This window comes from Microchirus variegatus (genome assembly GCF_963457635.1).
Source record: "Microchirus variegatus genome assembly, chromosome: 5".
Taxonomy (NCBI): domain Eukaryota; kingdom Metazoa; phylum Chordata; class Actinopteri; order Pleuronectiformes; family Soleidae; genus Microchirus; species Microchirus variegatus.
Genome location: NC_139806.1, coordinates 23,926,967 through 23,950,950, shown reverse-complemented (window position 1 = coordinate 23,950,950; position 23,984 = coordinate 23,926,967). Strand labels below are relative to the sequence as shown.

The 23,984-nt window shown below is 39.4% G+C and overlaps 1 protein-coding gene across 1 annotated transcript; it reads right to left on the bottom strand.

Annotated features, from left to right (window-relative positions):
* Positions 1-1,848: 1,848 nt before the first annotated feature.
* Positions 1,849-22,454, bottom strand: pld2 (phospholipase D2). The gene is made up of 24 exons (XM_083889193.1): positions 22,329-22,454; positions 18,656-18,811; positions 18,453-18,580; positions 15,696-15,838; positions 15,465-15,558; positions 14,651-14,716; positions 14,517-14,575; positions 14,182-14,427; positions 13,947-14,090; positions 13,769-13,852; positions 13,543-13,621; positions 12,240-12,350; positions 11,941-12,147; positions 10,748-10,904; positions 10,523-10,641; positions 10,173-10,286; positions 7,949-8,053; positions 7,591-7,679; positions 7,371-7,484; positions 6,541-6,587; positions 6,128-6,262; positions 4,268-4,421; positions 3,894-4,011; positions 1,849-3,803 (listed from the first exon to the last, which is right to left on the bottom strand). The coding sequence occupies exons 2-24, from the start codon at positions 18,786-18,788 to the stop codon at positions 3,579-3,581; spliced, it is 2,871 nt and encodes a 956-aa protein (XP_083745319.1). The 5' UTR covers positions 18,789-18,811; positions 22,329-22,454; the 3' UTR covers positions 1,849-3,578.
* Between the last annotated feature and the right edge of the window lie 1,530 nt (positions 22,455-23,984).

The window sequence follows — 23,984 nt, the reverse complement described above, 5'->3', positions numbered from 1 at the left end:
AACTTGTTATTTCGCCATGTTTTGCTTCCCAAGTCCTGCCTCCTCCCTCCCACTTCCAGACTTGATGTAGTCCTGCGGGTTTCTACCGACGATTGGCTGCACTGAACACTCCTCAAGTGTTTTCTGCTCTTGGACAGCTACGGTGCCTCACTAGGGACACATTATCTCACGTTATCTCTATATATTTATTAATTTATTAAGCTTTCATTTAAGATTTTGCAGAAAGCAAGTAATGACTGAAAATCAAATACTTAAACTAGAAAAAAGGTGTACTTTCAAAAAAAATATTTTTGAAAACTTAGAAAAAGTCGTATCCATGTACTTATGCGTTTCAAAATAAGGTCTAATTTTCTTATTTAATTGATGGATGTTTAAGATATGCAACGTTTTATATGAAATAATAACATTTTTTGCCTTCTCTCAATGCAAATAATTTTTTTTTGCAGATTATTCTGTCTCTTAATCCTTTTTTTTTCTTTAAAAGATGCCTATTATAATAATTATAATTGACGTAGTGGTGAGTTAGTAGTGGTATTACATGTCCTTATTTGTATATTTAAATATCCCGTTTTAACATTCTTATATATTTACTTACATTATATAAGTACATGTATACTTACATATACTGGCATAAAGAGACATAATTTATACAGTAGTGTTAACACTTCCAATGTGCCATGAGGCCAGATCCTGATGAAACAAGTATGTTATTGTTTTTATAACTAGTTATAATCTACGGAAGCATATTGAATTCACTTGAAAAAAAAAAAAAATCCTGTTTTTCTCAGTAATTCATTTTCGGTTTGACTTTTAAAATATTTTTTTTCTGTTTTTTCCCCTGTTTTTCTGTCTACTTTTTTCCTGATTATATGGGTAATTTTTTTTCTTCTGTTTTTCGGAGTATTTTTTTCTGTTTTTCGTGCAAATTTTTTCCCCCTGTTTTTCTGAGTAATTTTTTTTCAGTTTTTCTGAGTTTAGAGAGCATTTGAAATAATAAACACATTCACTCCTTTATTGAGAGTTTGATTTATAACAACATGGACGGCTTGTTTAGTTTAATCAAGTTTTACTTTTAGTTAGATGGTATTAGTAGTTAGTTTGTCAACTTTACGCAGGCACCTGAGGACTTTTTTGTTCAGAAGGAAAGCCCATTAGATCTGCTAGACATAGAAATCTTTCTCCAGGATCAGTTGGACAGATATGGCATGCTCCATGGATACAAGATGATGCATTTGAAATGCATTCAGGCTGGCTACGTGGTGACTCAAGAGACGATCAGGAGACTGCTGAAAATATTGGATCCGCACAGTGTGCAGCTGAGGCGCCGGAATCGCCTTGCATTCACCTGAAACAGAAAAAAGATTACTCTGAAAAACAGAAAAGAAATTACTCAGAAAAACAGGAAAAAAAATAGACAGAAAAACAGGGAAAAAAATATTAGTCGGAAAAACTGAAAAATAATTATTCAAAAAATCAAACCGAAAATTAATTATTGAGAAAACAGGAGTTTTTTTTTTCAAGTGAATGCAATACGCTTCCGTAATAATATATATTGTTGTGTTTGTTTGTTTTTTAACAGACACTGTGTGTTGAGATCCCCAATTCAACCTTCAACAGATTCAACAGATTTTCCTATTTGGAATTAAATAGATGCCTCAGCTGGGAACAATGTGCAAATAAAATGCCCTGCATTTAAAGTCAGTTCGTGTAAAATGTTCACATTATCTATATCGCCATTACTTATTGAGGATGACATTAAAAGCAGACATAGACTCCACCGACATTCAATAAAAGGTTTATTTATGAAACAGGGAAGAGTAACAAACCTTAAAATAAATGTTGGTGAAAAATGACTAAAATGACGGAGTATTTATTATCTTTTTAGCTATGTGGGTTAGTAAAATATACATCAATAACCTAGATCTACAGATACAGTGGATTTCATAGTGTGAATGTTATCAGTTAAAAATAAAATGATATTAGTTTTATGTTTATAAAAATGTATCAGTGATGCTGGCTAGAAGTCAACTAAAAATACAATTCACGATAGAAATATAATAAGGACACTTGTATCACAGACATGGCTGCTTATTAAAACACACAAAGAATGCTATTGACGGAATGAAACTGCTTTGTAAGTTTACACAACAAAGGTGGAAGAACTCATTAGTGACTTTTTAAACATCCTCCATGGGAGAGGTTGAATAGTTGAGTAAATAATGCACCATCTTTAAGCACAGATAGCTTCACTGGCTACTCTGTGAAAGGTGCTTGATGTAGAAATTGATATGCACAATTTCATCTGCTCGGTCATACAGTTTATAGTTTAGACTTTTTTTTCACCTCCACATCCATCATCTGTTATCTGACATGATTTTCACATAAAGGTTAAAAATGTTAACTACAAATTCAAGAATGTAACAAAACAAACGCGCTGACTGTGTATCATTATATTTTCTTATTGCATGTCTACTTGTTCCACTACCCACTAGGAAGGTAGTTGTTATTGTGTGATATTTTCAAATCATTCAATGCAATATTCCAAAGAAGGGGCAGCTGCCTTACTGGTTTTTACCATCAACAGTACAGAATATGTCCAGTGCAAGACCTTTCCAGACTGCATAGTAGTTGTCATTCAATGCTTTGTGGCTCAGTAAAATTCAACAGTGTTATGGCTCAATGTAATGGATAATAATGGGACATATGTGCAATAATCTGTTTGGCACTTATACACAACATTGTGAAAATAGCAATGGTCAAACTGGTCTTAAAAAACCTTTATCACAAGTAAATATTGGGTGATTCTGATCTGGTCTGGGGCCAAAACGGTGTAATAATAATTTACTTGGTTGTCATGGTGAACAGCAAATCAACCGAGCACGTTAATTATCTTATTCCCATTTCTTTTCTTTTCTGCCCCCCACCCGATTGTATCATGACCAAGACAATAAATGACGTCGACTCCACAGATATTTATGGTATTATTTCAACATATTAGCTATTTTCTGGAACAGCATCCTGATTTAGAAAAACACCCCCCCACCCTCCATTTTTTGTGTCCTATTCAGTCTTTATTTCCGCTCCAATCCTATCATCTCTTTATATCCGTCACCATAACAACCACAAATGTTCTGACAGATTTGCTGGCACTGCAGAGAGAGGTAAAGCAGTGCGTGTGTGAGAGAGAGAGAGAAAGAAAGAAAGAGAGAGACAGTGCCACCCACTCACTCAAAAACCTTGCAGTAATAAATGTACACTATGTTCCCAGATCATGTGAGATGCTTGATTTCCAGTAGAACCTTGCAGTCCTCTTCTGAATCACATTCATTTTTATGTGTGTTTTGCTCCACTGCCAGTCTTGCAGTTCAAACGGCACTGTACAAACTGGCCAAGTTAACTTACTGTTCTAACAGATGATCCATCATCATAAAAAAATCTAGATTTTAGTGGTTATGTTCAGACAAACTCATCGTTAGTCAATAACACAATGATTAGGTGAGCTCAAACTACAAGGGGAGGCGTGTGGCGTAGCAGCCCTTTAACAGTTATGTAGTGGTCTGACCAGTGCCGACTCATGGTTATGTCCACAGCTCTACAGGAGCCATGCCCTCCTTTGTGGTCAGCGACGGCTGCAGGTTCTCCTCGCACAAGTATTTGAGAGGAAAGTGGACCAGCAGTCCACGTACAGCCTTCAGCTCCTCTGCAGCCTGCTCAGGGTCCGTCTCGCAGAGGCGCTGCTTGTTCGTGTTCTCCCTCAATTCCCGCATGTTTCGGACAACGTTAAGGGGCAGGCAATTAAAGACCTTTATCACAGCAGGACAAATGGAGGTGAGAAACGTCAAAATACACAAAATGAAAAAAAAGAACACAACTTAAGTGGTTTGATTGTTTACCTTCTCATAAATGGTGGCGTTCAGTTTAGCAGTTTCATTCCATACCAAGAAGAAGAAATCATCACTGATGGGATCGTCAATATTGATACTTGGGTCAGAGGAGGATCCAACAAGGACACTGGTAAGGTAAAGACACATCAGCCGGAAGTGCAGCAAGCACAGCCATTTATAGCTACAGAAGTATCATTAAAAATGAAGCTATAGAGAATAAAGAATTATTGCCGTTTTTGCCCAAAAAGTTGTCACTGTATATCAGTGATTTTTCACTAATTGACTTAGCTTTTAGAGGCTGATAATTCCTGGTGTAAAAAAAGTCTCTCTTCAAGGTCATACATGCAGATTGCCATTTCAGGAGTTGCATATTTTGTTCTGACCTGAAACACTCTTTGCGCAGAGCGAGTGTGAGGGGTCCTGCCTGATACTCCTCGCCTCCCATGATGGATGGCACCCTCTCCTCGTCCTCCACAAACACTGCCAACTCGCTATCTCGCGTGCCAAGCATGCTGCGGTCGTTGATGTTGGCTGATCCTGGAGCACAAGTGGAGTGTACAAGCTTTTACATCATGTCCTTTCTGAGACATCTTTGTTATTGACCCAGTATTGGACACATGAAATGAATACTGTATTAAAATGACATTTAAAAAAAAAAAACAACTATGATATTAGAAATATTCTCCAGAACGAGGTTTTAGGGTTTATTGGTTTAGATTTGCAGTTTGTATTGTTTAGGGATTAAATGTTAGGAGATCTCCGGGTTCTCCAGTTTCCTACCACAGTCCAAAAACATGCAATTTGGGGATTAGGAAAATTGGACACTCTAAATTGGCCGTAGGTGTGAGTGTGAGAGTGGACTGTTGTGTCTCTGTGTGGCCCTGTGATGGACTGATGGCGACCTGTCCAGGGTGTACACCGTCTATCGCCCTATGTCAGCTGAGATTGGCACAACTTTATGTGGAGGATGAAGCGGTAGAAAGAGAGAGAGAGAGAGAGAGAGAGATTACACTCAATCTATCTTCGACTGCCAATCCCAGCTGTCATAGGGCAAAAGGCGAGGTACATCCTGGATAGGTCGCCAGTCAATCAAAGGGCCACATAGAGACGAACAACCATCCACACTCACACATATGGTGTAATTTAGAATGTCCACTGTGCCGAATCTGCATGTTTTCTAACTATGGGAGGAAACTGGAAAACACAGGGAGAACACAGCAGAAAGACGAGATCACACTCTTAATTAATTTGGCACACTGCTTATTAACACAATATAAAACATTCAAAATGGCAATGCAGACATGTAGTCATGGCCAACAAGAAAACCTGCTTAAATTCATACTGAGCATCAGAAGTGGCTCTGAATGTGGGGTGGTTCTTGTTGCCAAACAGGCATTTCAGACACTGCTGATCTACTGGGTTTTTTTCAACACACAAACATCTCTAGGGTTTACAGAGAGTGGCAGTTTTCTGGGAAAAATGCCTTGTTGATACTAGAGGGTCAGAGGAGAAAGGCCAGACTGGCTCAAAATGATAGAAAGGCACCAGAGACTCACTTGTTACAACCAAGACTATCTGAACGCACAACAAGTCAAACCCTGAAGCTACAAGGTGCCACTCCTGGCACCATATCAGGTGTCCTATGTACCTAATAAAGTGGCCAGTGAGTGTATATTCTACGTAATATGAGACCGAGAGTGAACAATACCAGCAACACAAGATTACATCTGGTAAAGCTGGATTACGTGGAGTAAAGGCAATCTGAATCCACTGACACTAAACGACTATAGACTGTGTACAGTGAGGTAATTGTAGAATGCAATTCAAATACAGCTGGAGAAAAACAAGGCTGGTTTTCAATTAAATCTAAGGAATTACAAGATTAAGTTTACTGAAACAATCACATAAATCTGAAATTAAAATACCTTTCTATGTATGGTGTAGCTTTAGACAACTTTGATTGTTCTTCACTCCCCTAGCTTTTTAATCCCCTATTTAACGCACTTTCATCCACCTCATTATTGTTTATAAATGAATGCATCCATACACATTCACACAATTACACGTTTTAATTTTAGCACAATTCAAAGTGCCACTTTTGGAATGTGTGATTAAATTACGATTGCATTTCACACCGATTTCATTACACATCTGAGTGACACTGACGTGCACAGAATGATGCATCTCAATTAGGGCTGAACATCAAAGCGATGATGAGCATTTGAATGAGCTTGGTGACTCACCGATGATATAGCAGCGGTCGTCAGCGATGAGGGTCTTGCTGTGAACATAAATGAGCTCCGTGACGAGCGACTGGGAGAGCTGGGCGTGTGTTCTCAGACCACAGACTGTGATATACTCCGTCCACTTGTCTTCAACTGTAGAGCAAAACAAATTAATGACTATATAGACTATATAAAAAATACAGAACATAATATCAGCTGTTAAAGTGGATGCAAAAACAGAGATGAACACAACAAGGAAGAAAATGCAGACAGGTGAGTAGATACCTAGAACCAGTTGCTTCAGTTTTTAAGGAGCAACACAAGGAGAAAGGAAGAAAGAAAGGCAGTGACGTTAGAGAGGACACGGGAGGTAGTTTGTGATTGTAGGATGACTTTTCAATGTCGTGAAACGTCACTGGAATAAAACTCACCTTCCCTCATCCTGGATAGGATGGAATGTTCCCCTCTGCATATGGTCCTAAAACAATAAAACACATTTAAACTATGTGAACCAACACAATTATATAACAATCACATCAATTGATGAACTCAATTATTCCCATTTTTTATTCCCTCCGCCAAGGAGGTTCTGTTTTAGCTGGTGTTTGTTTGTCTGTCTGTCTGTTAGCAGCATAACTCAAAAAGTCACAGACGGCTGTGGATGAAATTTTCAGGAAATGCCCGCAATGGGACCAGGAACAAGTGATTCAATTTTGGACTTGATCCATAAACGCTATCACTGGTTACAACACTCGCTGTCTGACCATAACGTTATCCCTGGTTACAACACTTGCTGTCTGACCCAGTCGTGCCAGCAAGGTGTATTTTGTCGGCATTGTTCCTCCAAACTTTTCACAGCTTTTTTTTTATATGTTGCCAAAATATCAATGCTAAGAGTAGATATTCAAAGTCCAAAGGGGGGGGGGCTGAGCTGCCTTGGCGGAGGTCTGCGCTCTCGGAGTGCTTTTCTAGTGATATAAGATTCCTTATACAAAACCATAGCACTGCTCCCCTTGACATCATCACATAGCCAAATAATAAGATGTCATTTTCTAAATGCTCTCTTCTTTTATTCAAAATCAATTGAAGCAGCAGAAACACTTATGACTAACCTCAGCATTGACATGTTTTTTTGGTATAACAGTAATGTTCAGAGTTTGGCGACGTCTCAAGCGCATGGAACTCAACATGACTGGATGAACGTTCGTGTTTCTGTGCTTGTTGAAGGTTTCAGTGTTTGTGGGCAGAATGGTACACTCACCTGTAAGTGTAGTGCAGAATAGCCTGGATGGCATTTCCACCACCTGCACTGATGTCTCCTTCGAATCCAGGAAGCAGCGGAATCACCACAAACACTCTGTAAGTCTTCTGCTCTCTGTCATGAGACATAGTGTCAACGTACACTGGAAATTAATTAACTATAAGACCATTTAAAACATGCCAAAGCACCACTTGGATCTGGACTGTAAACTCCAAAAGACCTGTGTGCTCGCAGGATTCGATTCACAATCGCGTCGCCGATCCCATTATGGACGTTCCTTGTGTCAGCGCAGCTGATGAAGAACTGGTTCTAAGGGCAGAGAGAAGGCAGATGGTGGCTCAGTATGAGCAGAGTGCTTAAAAACAGGCAGGTAGCTGGCAAGGAAGGCAGCCAGCAACTGCAATCAAACTCAAACAACCTCATAATCTGAAGCACAGTGGCCAGAGAAAATCTCAGTAAGGTGAAATAATCTAAAATATTTTAAATGGAGGTCAGATGCTATAATAAAATATATAAAAATAAGGTTCTTGCAACCTTTGGATGTAAGAAAATTCACTCAAGAGACATCTGTGCATTACCTCGATGTAGATGTAGTGCTCACTGTTCTCAATGGTGTGGATGTAGGCGTTAAGAATGGAGCACTCGCAGGTTCCAGTCGACCATCGATCAGCTGAGCGCAACACCTGAGGAAAAAGAACACGTCGAAACTGAAATCCTTTCTCTGTCACTGGATTCATCAAGTACGGTGGTGTGATCTTCTCATTTTACTGTTATAACACGAACACAGTCTTTGTCCTGAGGCAGTCAGGACACACAGATGGGTTGCGGAAGATTTGTTTGGGTTGTTAAACAGTCCTTCACTAAAGATTTATTAAATACAACGGATAAAAAGTTGTGGCTGTGAAAATTTCCAGTCTATTACAAATAATATTGACAGAAACGGTTGCAGAAATGTGTCATATTCTGATTGTCATGTTTAAAAACACACACACACACACACACACACACACACACACACACACACACACACACACACACACACACACACACACACACACACACACACACACACACACACACACACACACACACACACACACACACACACACCCACACCCACACCCACACACTAGTGCATATATAAGATAGCAAGGGTTAAGGTTACAGTTCACCGCCCTATGTACAGTACGAACATAAAGAACCCTTTTGTTATAGATGACAAACACATTAAAAAATAGCATGTAATACTGAGTTGTATCCAAACAGCAGAAATCATTTCTTTGTGAATTATTTTATATAAGGTAAACCTGTATAGTGTATTAGCTTTGATTGTTCTGTCCTCCAGTTGTACTATAAATATGTACTACAATGTTAAGCCCGTTGAATATAAGAGAATATAAAACATCCCTCCCTGTCCTAGTACATTTGTTTCCCCTGGACTCGACTAAACAGGACAAACACGTTGCCTTGACTTTGTTCCACAGGCTTTACTTACTCTTGTTCCACCATCTGCAAACTGCAAAACAACCCTGAACACTTGAGCTGCGTTTCAAAAGCCACAACAAAGCCGCTCTGTTGTGCTGTAAATAGATCTGTGAGAATACCCGCTACAAATGACTTGGTTTCACACTTAAATAGAGAGTGGAAGTGAGTACTAGCCTTAAATTTTCTTGGCCATCGTCTTGTTTGTATACAGGAATATATTTCATTTTGTTAACTTTCTCGTCCTGATGATGAGACGCCTCATTAAAGATCTCTGTATATACAATGAGCCACTAATTTTTAGCTTTTTCACTGATATAAAGGACCCAATGTCATCTGGTAAACATAGAGTTTAGGTAACTTCCTGTGTTTTTTGGGGATTTAAGTCACTTCTTGTCCTTGCACTGTCCTCTCTGCCTTATCCATGTTTTTAGGCCAGTTTTATCTGGTATGCAAACATCGTGTTTGAACGTGTAGTTGTAACTAATTTTTAATATTTTTTTAAAAATTTAAAATGGGGACATATTATACCCTATTTCTCCAAGTTAACCTAGTTCCCTGGTGTCCTATTGAACATGTCTGACATGCTTTGGTCAAAATACCATAAGAATGAAGCACCAGAGCAGTCACCCTGCAAAAACAGCCCTTTTTAGAACGCTCGGTTTAGTAGTATCTCTTTAGGTCCACCTTAAATGTCCACCTTAAAAAAAGGTAAAACGAAACTTAAGGGATAGGAAATGACATCAGCCACAGAGGCTACTGGGAGCTAACAGCAGTTAACATTTGGAAAAGTGATCATTTGCAGGCTCTAGCAGGCACATTGCCATCATATATAACATGTATCCACTGGAGAGATAAATGGAAGTTTGTGTAGAACTCTGTGCTACACTGTGGAGCCAAGAATAGAACTATGTCGCATGTTTTACAGACAAAGCGGAGCTCCGCGAGACAACAATTCCAGGTGCATTGTGACGTCCCAATGAGTGCCGAAGTCAACATCTGGTGTTTCATCTCCTGTACTTAGACTCAGGAGGACCACAAAAATGAGCGAGTCATCTTTTTTCACATTTTGCCGACTGATAGGGCCCCCAGAGTCCTAAATATAAGGATTTAAATGATTAAAAGGTAGATTTTGCATAATTTGTCCCCTTTAATTAAAACAAGATATGGCAGCTCTATATTCATTCAAATTATCCATTAACTCTAGTAACATTCCTGTTTCTTTTCTTCCTGATGTAAATCCCTCAAAACATTTTTTCACAGGAGGTGTTTTGCACAAGATACCGACTTCATCTGTGTTCAATGTGTGTGAATAAATACCTGCACTTTGGCTTTCCTGGAGCCAGGCACGGTGAAAGGGAGCGAGTCGGTCGTGCACTGAGACTTGGGTAGAAGGTAGGGGTAGAAGTTGTCCTTGTACTTGCTTTTGAAGATCTAAAGAAGACAAAACAAATAAATCAGAGCCAGATATATCTCCTCTGTTTGTCATGTCTTTATATGTCACTAAAAATGAGGCTACTGACATTTCCTTAGCTCAATTTGATGAATTTAGGTAATTATTAACTTTTATTTTTTATTTGCTTCCATCTCTAAATAACTGCTTGTTCACAGTTATGGTATAGATTGATTTAATGCCATCTGAAGCTGTAATTTCATCATATGATCCTGACCTTGGTGAAGTTCCAGCGCTGGATGAAGTGGCGGGCAACGTCCCTGGCAGCTCGGCCGTGAAGAGCTGCATTCAGATCACGCCATGGCATGCGAGGAATTTGAGTACGGTCGATGTTATCTGAAGAAGAAATATGCAATTCTTTCAGCTCTCTGTTAAAAATTATTTCAATCTGTTTGCATAGATGTGTGTGTGTGTTTGATACTGATGCTGAGGTGGCAGGTACCCTCGAATGGTCTGTCCAACTGGACCCAGTCTTTTTTGATGAAGTTGCTGTAGTCTTTGCCAAGCCACAGTTTAGTGTTGCCAGTCAAACTGCCGGGATCCTGTTCTGCTTGATTATCTGGTTCAGATGGTTTAGGACCATCCACCTCACCATTGTCCTGGTTAACAGAAACAACTGTTAGTACCGTGAGCATAACTGTAATAATACTTCATGCGTATGGCAATTGACAGGCTACAATAAGGTCCCACCTTACATCTGGCATTGGAATGCATTTTCTGTGATCAGATAGCTATCGGATAGCTTTTCACCACATGCATTTAACCCGGTTATCATATGTCGCCGGTGTCCATGTTAGCTTTCACGTAAGCTGTCATGTTAGCTGTGCTCGGAGTACCTGCACTCACGTAGTTGTTGTGGGAGGAGTGGAGACGCATCACAGATTTGTTGCATTTACACTTCTGTTCAATCTTGGGTGTTTTTACACCTGTACTTACAACTGGTCAGGCACTATCAGATTACAATCCAATCACATTTTAATGCCAGGTCTAAAGGGGACCTATATCACACACATTTAAAGGTCCCATATTATATCCTATTTCTCCAAGTTAACCTAGTTCCCTGGTGTCCTAATGAATATGTCTATGACATGCTTTGGTCAAAATGCCATCAGGATGAAGCACCACAGCAGTTCAATCACCCTGCCAAAACAGCCCTGTTCAGAACACTGTTTAGTAGTATCTCTGTAGGTCCACCTTAAAAAAAAGTAAAATGAAATTTAAGGGACAGGAAATGACATCAGCCACAGAGGCTACTGGGAGCTAACATCAGTTAGCATTTGAAAAAGTGATCATTTGCAGGCTCTAGCAGGCACATTGCCGTCAAATATAATATGTATCCACTGGACAGATAAATCCTCTGAGGCTGGAAGTTTGTGTAGGACTCTGTGCTGCACTGTGGAGCCAAGAATAAAACGATTCGCAGACTTCCGGTTTTCGGATGCCGTTGCCCTCGCCAGCACTCTAGCGTATTTTAGGGACAAAGTAGAGCTCGGCGGACCACACAAAAAAATGAGTGAGTCATCTTTTTTCAAACTTTGGCGACTGGTAGGGCCTCCAGAGTCCCAAATATAAGTATTAAAATGATTGATAAAAAAGTTGATTTTGCATAATATGGGTCATTTAACAAATTCTTACTTCAGTATTTCCCTCTGGATTCTCCTTAGGTACACTGGGCATCTCTGTCAAACCCAGGTCAGTGAGGCGGTACTGGCTGTCATCCCACCTCCCAAACGCCAGGTCTATTCCACCGACAAAAGCCACTGTTTGGTCAATGGCCACCATCTTTTCATGGTGAGCCCACAGTAACACCACAGATGACACGTGGTCAGGGTGCCGCATCACCTGTCACATGTAAACATGTAAAAGGTGATGAGATGCGGCAGTGGGTAATTGTGCTGTCCATTCTCTGTGCATCACATTATGCAGAGACTGACCTTGATGTTTGGGTGCATATTCATGAGCGTCCTCTTGCTGTGTTCACTATTGATGCCGAGGGCTAGCTCCACCTCTTTATACAGCAGAACACACACTTTGACTCCTTGTTCCTGGAGCGAAAAGTTCAAAAGAGAGGTGAGAAAATACTTGTGGGTAATGAGAAATACTTATTTAAAACTGTAGTGTATAAACAAATGTTCAAACAATAATGATTAAGCCTATCAGCTCCACACAGTCCTCTCTATGTTCCTGTTCAGCAGTGTTTAGAACATGTGTCGTGAAAGGAATATGGCTCGTAACCAGAAGGTTGCTGGATATGGCTTATGTGGGTTAAATGCTGAGGACAAATCCACTATCGCTAATTGAGTAATTGCAACACTGTGCTAGGAAAGCGAGATGGCTATAAACAGGATGAAGTATGACTGAAAACATGTTTAGAAGTGAATTATACTGCTCAAAAGTCATGGTCATTCAGGAGTTTGACAAGTGACAAATGAATCTCGTCTCTGCTGTCCCTGTGCTGCTGCTGTTAACACACAAGCACTACCTGAGTCAGGTCTGATTGTTTTGCTTCACAGAGCCTGTTTTCAAATGAAGGACACGGCATACAAATAAGCCTACATTGTTTCTGTTCAAAGACAAAACACAGGCAGATAATAAACAAACAAAAAAGTTACACACTACAGCAGGGGTTCTCAAAGTTTTGATACACTGAGGGCCAATATAGGAACCAAACATTGGACTGAGGGGAAAAAAATAAAAAAATAAATCCCATTTGTAATAATTTTAATGACCAGATTGCAGTTCTACAGTTTAGCGTTATGTAATATAGGTGTTAATATAATGTAATTTAAGCATTAATGTAATTTAAGCATTAATATAATAACGCTTTATAATTTACTGGGTAATTACCCAGTATTTTGGCCATTGTTCTTACCTTCCAATTACAGGTTAATACCAAGTAACACATTTCTGTTACAATATATTTACTGGGTAAATAGCTAGTAATTGGGGGCTGTAGCTACCTGCTTATTACCAGCTTATAACCCAATAATACACTAAAATTCACCATATAGAAACCAGGTAAATACCCAGTATTTTTGTTAACACTTATTGGTCTGTATCCAGTAATGTCCAATAAACATTTAACAAGCTTAGTAGCTCCTGGATTAAAACTATCAACTGCAATTCATTGCGGGCCGCCAGAAATGTTTCTGCGGGCCGCCATTGGCCCCCGGGCGGCACTTTGAGAACCACTGCACTACAGCTTTAAATTGAGAGAAAAAGGGAGAGAATCCTCACTGCTTTCCGTTTCAGGATTTCATCCAGGCGCCAGTGGTTATCAGTTGCTGGCCTCTTTAGGAAAACTTCAGGGCTGAGCCTGAGGAAAATAAGACATCTAAGGCTTTCCATCCATTTGTACATTATTCACATTAGACATATGCCTCATCTACAGCTAAAATATATGGAGTATGCTCTTAAATAGAACCTTTTATTTGATAATCTTTCAGATTATGCTAGCACTTACCACCAATCAGTGATGAAGATTTCCTCCCTGGCTTGTTCAAGAGCATCAGCCAGGTCTGCAAAGTAACCCCTCCCATTCACATACCTTCAAATGATATCAATTCAAGTTTCACGTTTAGTAAACAGAAGAAGAAAAAAACTAAAAACAGTGATAAATCTGTGGTGGATACATATCTGACCATTTAGTAAGTGTGTCCTCACGCGGCGGTGCAAACCCCTCAAAGCGTTGTACTTTGAGATAGTCACAGGAATCTGTCAGTCGGTTGATTTCATGACTCCACCAGTGAGCTTGTCTATAGCTGCTACATTTGATGACCAGATTCCTGAACAAAACAACATTTGTGCTTCACAACTACAATAGAAGACTGATACCATAACCCTGAGTTCACAGACATAAACACACAGAGGACGTACCGAGTGAAGTTCTCAATGCAGACTCCGTATTTTGTGTCCGTGTAAGCACGGCCCACTTTCACTTTGAACTCCGGGTCGACCAGCAACACAAAGTTGATGCAGCTGTTGTCTCGACTCATGTACATCAGGAAGGAGTCTTTGACCACCAGCCACCGGCGAGACCAGCGGAAACAGAACTGATGATGGCCAAAGCAGTTCAGGCCTTGGATCCGGTGACCCCCGGACCTTTTGGAGATGGGCCCCTCCCTAAAACAAGTTGACAAATGTTGCACAATAAACGTCTTAATCATATCCTCTTTTCCTGGATCTCACACACTGCAAATAAGTTTGCTTACAAGCCTTTGGGTCCAAGATCAGTGATGAAGGAGAGAGCGCCCACAGAGAGGAATTCCAGCTGGAACAGAAAGACAACGTGAAGCAACGTGAATTTTGTATGCATTTATGTATGTTTGTGTTTGTCTGCCATTACCATGCTGTGGTCACTCCTACAGAATCTGTTCTCCAGTAGACCATTTAGATACTCCTCAAGATATTTCTGAAAACGAAAATGAGGTAAGAAAGTTCAACAATCTTGAAATACAACTTATATTGTTTGTGTTTGTTTGGCTGTGAGCAGCATGATTTAAGAAATGAAGAAAGGAGTTGGATGAAAAGAGCTAGAGATTTGGGATATGGTTCAAAGAAGAACTGATTATATTTTGATCTGGATAGAGGATTTAACAGTTGTTGATTTTGCACGACAGAAACCGAGTTTTGCACTCTCTGAAAGCTTTTTCTAGTTTTAAACACATCAGATTTGCAACACCATATTTGAATTGCACAATATGGTAAAAAAAAAGCTGCCAGATACCAAGTCAAAATTCTGACATAGAAAGTCATAATTATGAGAAATGAAGTCTTAATTTTGAGATTAAGTCATAATTATGAGATAGTATCTCATGATTTTGACTTAAAATCTTTCCTATCTCATAATTATGACTTTTTATCTCTTAATTTAGACTTTCTATCTCATAATTTAGACTTTTTATCTCATAGTTTTGACTTTCCTATCTCATAATTCTGACTTTTAATCTCAAAATTACGACTTAATTTCTCATAATTATGACTTAATTTCTCATAATTATGACTTAGTATCTGCCATTTTTTTTCCCCCAAGTGGTGGAAACGGGCTTCCATACAAAAGCCCATTTGTTTTACATTATCCAAAGACTAATCAAGATGAAGAACTCCTCAACATATTTCGCACAATTCTAAACACACTGTGTATATGACTGGTTTGTTACCATTTTGCTGGAGGTCCTTCTGGTTCTTTCAGTCCCATGCAGGCTGGGCATTTCCGCCGACATGGTTCTCAGCTGCTGCCTTTCTTTTGCAAATCTTTTGAGAGAAATTTGAATAGTCAAAGTAGTGGGGAAAAAAAATCTCTGGATCGAAAGTCAAAGCACCACATCTCACCATCACAGCACACAACAGGGTGAGAGGGTGATGGAGATAAAATAGGTTTGTACACTGACCTTCCCATCGGCAGCCATTGAATCATCATCCTGTGTTTGTAAAGGTCTCGATGCAGCTCCTGGAAATGCTTGTACTTCCTCTTCACTATCCAGTGGAAATGACCGTGGGTTAGCCGCACAGTGTACAGAGTTCCTACATGGACCTGTGTGGGCATTATTCAAATGATGCACATTAGACAAGAGAAGGCAACTTATATACATACATATATATATATATATGTATATACATATATATACATATATGTATATACATATATATATATATATATATATATATATATATATATATATATATATGTATACACATATAGCACATTTTATGCAGCAAGACTATCCAAAGTGCAGGAAATATAGGAAAATAATAAGTCCAGAAGCTGTTTATTTGTCTGTCAGAGAAGAGACGTTGCCAAATAGTCTGATGTCAACTTTGCTTTCCTCAACGACAAAAAAACTTATTTGCGTAGCATCTAAATGAACACACAAAACAAACACTTCACACAGGTGGAACCAGTCCCTCATCATTTGTAAATCCTTTGTTAAAATGTTCATCATTACCCAGGCTGTTGCCTTGCCTCAATAAAATAAAACTGACTATTCCTGGAATTTTGAGTCAAACTATAGAGTTACAGATACCGCTACTTTTATTTCTTGTAAATAAATGTGTTAGAAATGTTAATTCAAGATAATTTTAAATCAATTGACCCTCACATGGAGAATAAAGTGGAAGGACTGGGAAAATGCAGTAAAATAAATCAGTGGGAAGGAATGTTGGGGAGCAAGACAGCATTTCAAAGTCCCTCCCGTGAAATGAGTGATTATTTTCACAGGTGATTAATCGGTTGATTGTTTTCTCGATTCACTGTGTAATTAATTGGTCCATAAAATATCTGAGCATGGTGAAAAATATTGATCAGCGTAATGTTCTCACATGTCTTGCTTTGTCCACAAACCAAAATAAAAAGGTCTCCCAATGACTCAAATGGTTGTGGGATGAGGTCCTTTACAGCCACAGAAGACAGAAGCCGTAAAAACCAGCCACCCACACCTTCAACCATTTATCCACCTGTTCAACCCTAACTCTGCATCTACGCTGTAGAATCTCCAGCCTGCCTATCTCCATTTGAACAACAGCAGGCTTTAACAACAACAGCTGAGGCTGCAGCTCAAAAACACCCACAGTGAGTGAAAGTCATCAACCACACAACACAGGGACAGCTGCCTGAGTACTTAGAAGTTTAATAATTTAGTCTCATTGGCAGCTTTTGTGATTCTGTCTATAGGCGGGTCTTAGGAAGCTGCCAGCTGATTGGCTACTGAGTTTTGAGCGACAAGTCAATGGGCCCGGAAGTAGACACGGCATTGGAGTTGCTGTCCATCTGGAACTTGTTCCTCACCGACATCCAACATCCAATTACTTATAGTGTAATAAATAAAATATTCTAAGTATTTAACGTTTGTCAGATTATCTTTGAGATATTACGAACAAGTTCCAGGTGGACAGTGACTCCAAGCCCGTGTCTACTTCCTGTCCATTGACCTGTTGCTCAAAACATTTGCAAACAAAAAAAACCAGAGTGCGCAAAGAACAAGGGTGAATTCCAATTCCTTGCTTAACCCTCAATCTTAATCCTCAATCTCAAAAATGCGCGATCCCTCTACTGCAAGTGCTGTCCCGATTCTCAGAAAAATTAAGTTGAGGGCCAAGTTTAAGGGCTGTATCGCCCTCAATATTGAGATTTTCCGACACCACCCTTGGGAGCAAGGGCTACCCAGAATGCATTGCGTGTTTTCACATAAGAAAGATGGCATCGAAAGCAGCGAAGCGAGTGCGATACAAATTAAGTATTTTCTTTGTTAATAGAGATATAAAAATGATGAAAACCATTGTATTATCTTAGTTCAGGCCCATATTATTGATTACTGACGTCATTGTTGCGTAACATTTATTTTTATTTTACGATCTTTTGCCAATAGCCGGCCGGTGCGGACAAGCGATCGTTTGCTATGGTTTACTTTTCAATAAGCCGTGGTGTGTGGTAACTGTCAGCTGAATATGTCCGTGGTTGTGGTATTGGTATGAGTATCATCTTATAACTAACTGACAACCTAATAACTTGACTGAAATAAAATAATAAATAAATAATCGTGACGTAAATGTGTTCTTCTTCTTCTTTTTTGGAGTTGACCGAGTTCCTACATGGACCTGTGTGGGCATTATTGAAATGATGCACATTAGACAAGAGAAGGCAACTTCTATTCTATATATGTATATATATATATATATATATATATATATACATATATAGCAACCTAATAACTTGACTGAAATAAAATAATAAATAAATAATCGTGACGTAAATGTGTTCTTCTTCTTCTTTTTTGGAGTTGACCGACTGGACGCAGCTTTCGCGTTATTCTGCCCCCTACAGTCTGAAGACGTATCTGCATTCAAGGGGTGTCCCATTTCTAAGTGACAAAATAACCCTCAACACTTGGTTTTGAGGGCCAGGGTTGAGCTTGAGGGTTAAGATTGAGGGTTAAGATTGGAATCGGAATTGGTTGATATAATATTGGCACAAAGCTAATTCCATAACGTACAACTGTTTACTTTCACATTCCCACCTATGGTCAAGTTCAAGTGTCCAATTAATCTCTGCATGTTTTTGGACTGAGGTACAAGGACAAGAACTTGGACAAGATTGATCATCATCTTTTTATAAACACTCGCAACCTCCAACAACCACCAAGAGAAAGTACCTTTGAGCGAGTAGTGTATTTCTCCGTGTTGTCCACTTTGCATGTGATAGGAAGACCGGGAATCAAGTAAGGTACACCCGTCTCCTTTACCTCAGGAAGATGATGCACTACCAGGAAAGGACGCCCATCTGTGATTTGGAAGATTGAGACATTATAATACAATTCTTCTCAGCAGCTCATACTAGAAATGTAATGTTTCTTACCACTGCTGGACATAAGGCCATCAAACTCATCTGGACTCAGGTTGTGGATGTCACGAGAGAAGCGCCTTCTGCCCAGGTTTTGTGCCGCCGAGGTCACAGCCTCGGGCTCGATCACTTCCTCCGGACTGGCCATCACGTCAGTGTTTCAAGTGTGCCCTGGTGCAAATACAAAAGAGGCAGATTTGCATATATAATCCAGAGTTTGTGCACCTTACGGTACAGTAAAAGATGCACAGAACTGGCATGCATGAGCTCAAGCAAATGTGAAACCTTAGAAATATCACAGTATGTTAAATTGACATCAACAATGCTACAATCACTGTTTAAAATGTGATTTACAGCCTGCAAATTCTGTTTATGATGTAGAAAAAAAGGTTAGAAGTGTAGCTCCTTGGATCCTCTAACTACCTAATAAACTCAAGTCTCTGTGGAGAAGGGAACATCTACTATTGATCTATTTTAACAGCCAACATAAGTAGCAGTAGTGTAGCAGCAGTGCTTCAGTAACAACATCATGAGTAACACAAGGTGTAGTATTAAGGAGCAGCAGCAGCAGGACTGCAGTGACGGCATTCCACTCATAATCAGTCACAGTCGTCATTCAAGAGTCAGACGGGAACAACGCGACTTCAACTGCAGTTTGAGCTGCTGAAGAAACGCAAGAGTCAGTGGAATAGTCCAACAGAACAGCACACAGGAAGAGGAATTCAAGTACCTCTCAGTTCACAGTCAACAGCAGATCATGTTCCGTGACGGGTATCATTCATTTAAAAATGACAAAAACAGAAAGCCTTAACTCACTTACAGCCACGTTGCGTGTCAACCTGCTGAACGATCATTGACTTTGTGAAATATGAGAAGTCATGAATTGACTTCCAGTGAGAGGAAAAGGGTGTGTGAACCCTTTTGTGCGACATGTGGGTAGATTTCTGAGCGTTTCCTGGGCAACAGTGACTTGTATCGAAGGAGGGGCGAAGTGTGTGTGTGTTCTCTTATTTGTAGCTTTGTGAGGACCCACAAAAATTAGAAACCATACGTAGTGAGGACATTTTTGGGAAGTGAAGATATTTAAAGGGCTTTTTGGCTTTTTAAGTGTTAGAACTAGGTTTAGGTTAGGGGGTAGGGAATGCATTATGTATAATCAGAGTCCTTTTTAGAAGCGTTTCAGGCATAGAACACCGACCTTGTCAGGACCAGTATTCCTCATGGAGACTTGGTCCTACGAAGGAAAAACCTAATTTCTGAAGAACAGGGAAGATTTGAATTGTTGTTAGGGATAAATCTTTGTTTAGACTGTCCAAATGAATCGAAATCAAGGCACTATCCTAAGAAAAACAGCTGTGCAAACCAGTTTGTGTCTGTGTCTTTCTGTAGCTGTGATTCACCGCATGGTTATGAGGACATTTTACCCTGCCTTCACAATTTAAAGCAACCTTTTGAGGGTTAACAGGCGCACACTGATGTTAGTTTGTTAAGAGAAAAAAAACAACTTTACTTTTGTAAGGTTTTTTGCACGATTAACCTCATGAGGAACAACATGTGTGAATGAGACGTTTGATGACACCCGGAACAAAAGTAAAGGTTGTGAAAGTGACATTATTCAATCAGAGGTCAGGGTCTGTGCATGTTGGTCAGAAATTCCCACGACTAAAATAACAGTGCTAAGTCAACAAATGCCTGCCCACAAACTCCAAACCAGACGTTCTCTGTTGTGTTTCTCAGCCATTGACTTCCTAAAAGATTAAAAAAAAAAAAATTCCAGGGCCCCCCGTCATCTTTTCCCATGGAATAATCTGACTTTAAACTGTAGGAAAGTAATATATGACCTATTTGAGACTGTAGTCCCAACCCTGAGTGGGTTAACCGAGTTGAAGACCATCTGTAAATGTAATAAATTAAATATTACTGCTAGAGATAATGGCAAAAACTGTATGACACCTGTGTTGTCATAAATAATCCTTTAAACAAACACACACTAGCACTATATGCTCTTTTTGTTTGCTTAATGATTCTATGTAATTGTCAGTGGCGTACACCCTCTAGAGTGGTAAAAACATGAGGAAGTGCCTCCTGGCTGCCATTCATATATGGCCTCTAAAGCCTCTAAATTAAAATGATTCTAAAGGAGTGTCTTTCTTGTGGAGAAAATGTATGCAGTGCACTATAAGATGCCCTTGCAACTTAATTTCATATGGATGTCTTTTCAATCCAAAACAGTGCCTTGATGAAGTTCCCTACTGACCCTTCATGACAGTGCCCCAAAGGGTGTACACAGCCAGGGTGTACTCGTGCGTCAGGGTCCTGTAGTATTTCACTTTACCATCGGGTCGTGGTACAAGTCTGGACGCAAGGAATTGGACGCATTCCTACCAAAGAAGTAAAGAACGATGCTACAGCTTTCTCTGTCATGTCTGGTTCGAGCAACTCACAGCTGAATGTCCTGTCGGGCAGGGGAGTCAGGGCATCAGCCAGTTCGAGGGTTGCCAGGTTGAGGTTCGGATGACTGTCCTTGGCGACGACACCTTGGGTTGGAAATTCAGTTTGCGCATGCGCACCATGCGATTATGTGCAGAACTATACCAGGGCCTTTAGAGTAAATGATATTCAGTTCTGTGCAGAAAATCTCAGTGATAGACATTAATTAAATAAATAAATAAATAAACAAAAATGTGTGGAGGTCCATATGGTCCACCTGAAATTCTGCCCCCAGGGCTGGACTTACTTTGACCCGAGGCATGCAGTAGGTGCCCTTTTAATTTTCTCCCTTGCCCTTCTAAATGCCTGTGCACGCCACTGGCCATTGTGTCACAAATGCTTATCTCGAATATGTATTTTTCTTTTGTATAATCCTAAGCCTAATAGCATAGTTGCCATATTTGAATGTTTTTGGAAAACAAGAAAAAAAACACTGTTTTAGCAAGTACATTGGTAAAATTAGGCAGATATCACAATTAACAAAAAAATTATGGCAATTATGCTAACTAATTATGCTAATTAAGCTAACGATTTCATTATACTCAAATGCAGTAAACGTCAACACGTTTTGAGTATGTCATGGTTTTACCACATTATGTATGAGGCTGTATGTCAATTCAGTATAGTATTTCTACACATATTAGTCATATGTCATAAGTAGTAAATTCAGTTTATATTAATTTATTGCATTTGCGACGAAGTCATAACATGCGTGTTTTAGTACGTAGGTACTTTGTAGTTAAAACACGTACGCACCTAGCTTCTTTTGTTTTGTTGCTACTGCTCATTTTCTCTTAATAACGCACATTTCCCACACTTTTTCACGCCACATAAGAGACAAAATAACTTCGTTGTCAAGTCTCTATGTACCAAACCGGATATTTAAAAAACTTTCCAAAAGCCGAGAGCTAAATTTCGTGTCGTCTCCACCCATTCCCTGATTTCCTACATCAGCGTCACCGCATTCCACGGAGGGAAAAAAAACAATGAACCTCCATCTGAGTGTGTGCAAAATCACCGCAAATGTCACCCGAACAAAGATTAACCGCATTAAAACACCACACAGAGGCAGATTAAGAGGCATCTGGATGGTGTGATATGAGAGTTTAGGCTGCAGAGCTGCGACAGTCGCGTACGTACGGAGCGAGAAAAAAAGGCACACGAGTGAAATCTGCGTCAAACGTTAAACGACACTTACTCTCAGTTTGACTGAAGCCACGACTCACACACACACACGCCGACGATCCGAGTACACGTTCACGTTAAACGTGAACTTTCATCGTAGTCCACACAAACACACGGTCACCGGAGAGTTCGTGTGTTGTGTTCCCTGGTAAGTGATGGACGCTTAAGTCCCGCCCACAATGGGTGTCCAAGAGGACACACCGAGGGGAAAGTGACCACCCTACATGACTCCTATACATTATACAAACACAAACCTCTTTAAGTTTTCATCATGGAATAATGTGATTGTTAAAAAACAAAAGAAAAAAAGAAGACAACAAATAAAGCAGATTCAGCTGTGCAGAGAGCAACAGAATGACAGACATGCGTAAAATCTCCAACATAACTTGGGCAAGTCATGACTAGGTCTCTCTCTCTCTGTCTATCTCTCTATCTCACTCACTCATACACAGACTCAGAGGTCATTACATTGACTTATTTGCAAGTCACTTATTTTTATGATTGGTTTTTACTGAAAAATTTAGTAATTTACGTTGTGGGGACTTGATTTTTGTCCCCTTTTAGGTACGCAAGAAAAGAGCAAAGAAAAAAGCAAAGGACAATTATTTATTTGCATTTTTTATTATTTTATTTTATTTCCTTATGATAACCATAACGACAATTTTTTTTAAAAAATTAGACCCTACAATATTTCAGATACAGGCCTCAACCAAACGGTTGAGACGTCTGTTCATAATAAACATGGTTTGCATAATTCATAAAGTACAACATTCAAAACAAGTCACATTAAGTGTTAGTGAGTTCAGCTTGATGCATTTTTCAATGAGATATAGTGACTTAAAGCGTGGTCGACCAAATGGTTGAGTAGTACCTTAAAGGGATAAGGAAGACAAGTCCCTATAATGTGACTGTGTCAACACATTTATGTCCCCACACCATAAGGAATACAAAACTGCCAACAAACTACAAAACATGTATTATTTATTGTATAGAATTATCTATTAAAGTGAATTGCTTCCTCGTGTGTTATTATTACGAATAACAAAAAAAGTAAAAGGATAATAAGTAAAACAAACTGACATTAACAAAGAAACAAATCTATCGAAACCAGGCCCAGTATTTTGGTTTGTCCTATGATGTGTGCTTCCGTCACCAGCTAATATTAAATAATATTATGATTGTTCATTAAAACATAAAAGCCAGACATTCAAACACAGTATACAGTGTATTTAAGGGAATATTAGGATCAGTAAATAAGTGGAAAAAAGTGGGAAGACGTGATAAGGAAAAAATGACAAAGTTCCCCTTTTGAAAATGTGGAAGTTCAAATTAGTTCATAGCATTCTTTTCTTCTGCAAGAAGTATTTTCCATCAGTGGCATTTCTCAAAATCACACCAAACATTATATATATATATATTTAATTTTTTAATTTTTTAAATTAAAGACCTCACTTCTAGACTTTCTCAGCAAATAATAATAATAAAAAGGATATCAGTGCAGGTCTAGGTAGTCAGACATTTCAGGGGCCACCACTCAGCTTGGGGCCCCAGGAATTTGTCTGCGTTGCCAGATCTCTGTTTTCCCCCCAAAATGTTTGTTTATCCACTTCATGAGCTAATGGTGCTTTAAGAATTAGCCAGGAATTGGCACTGAAACCTGTATCTGCTA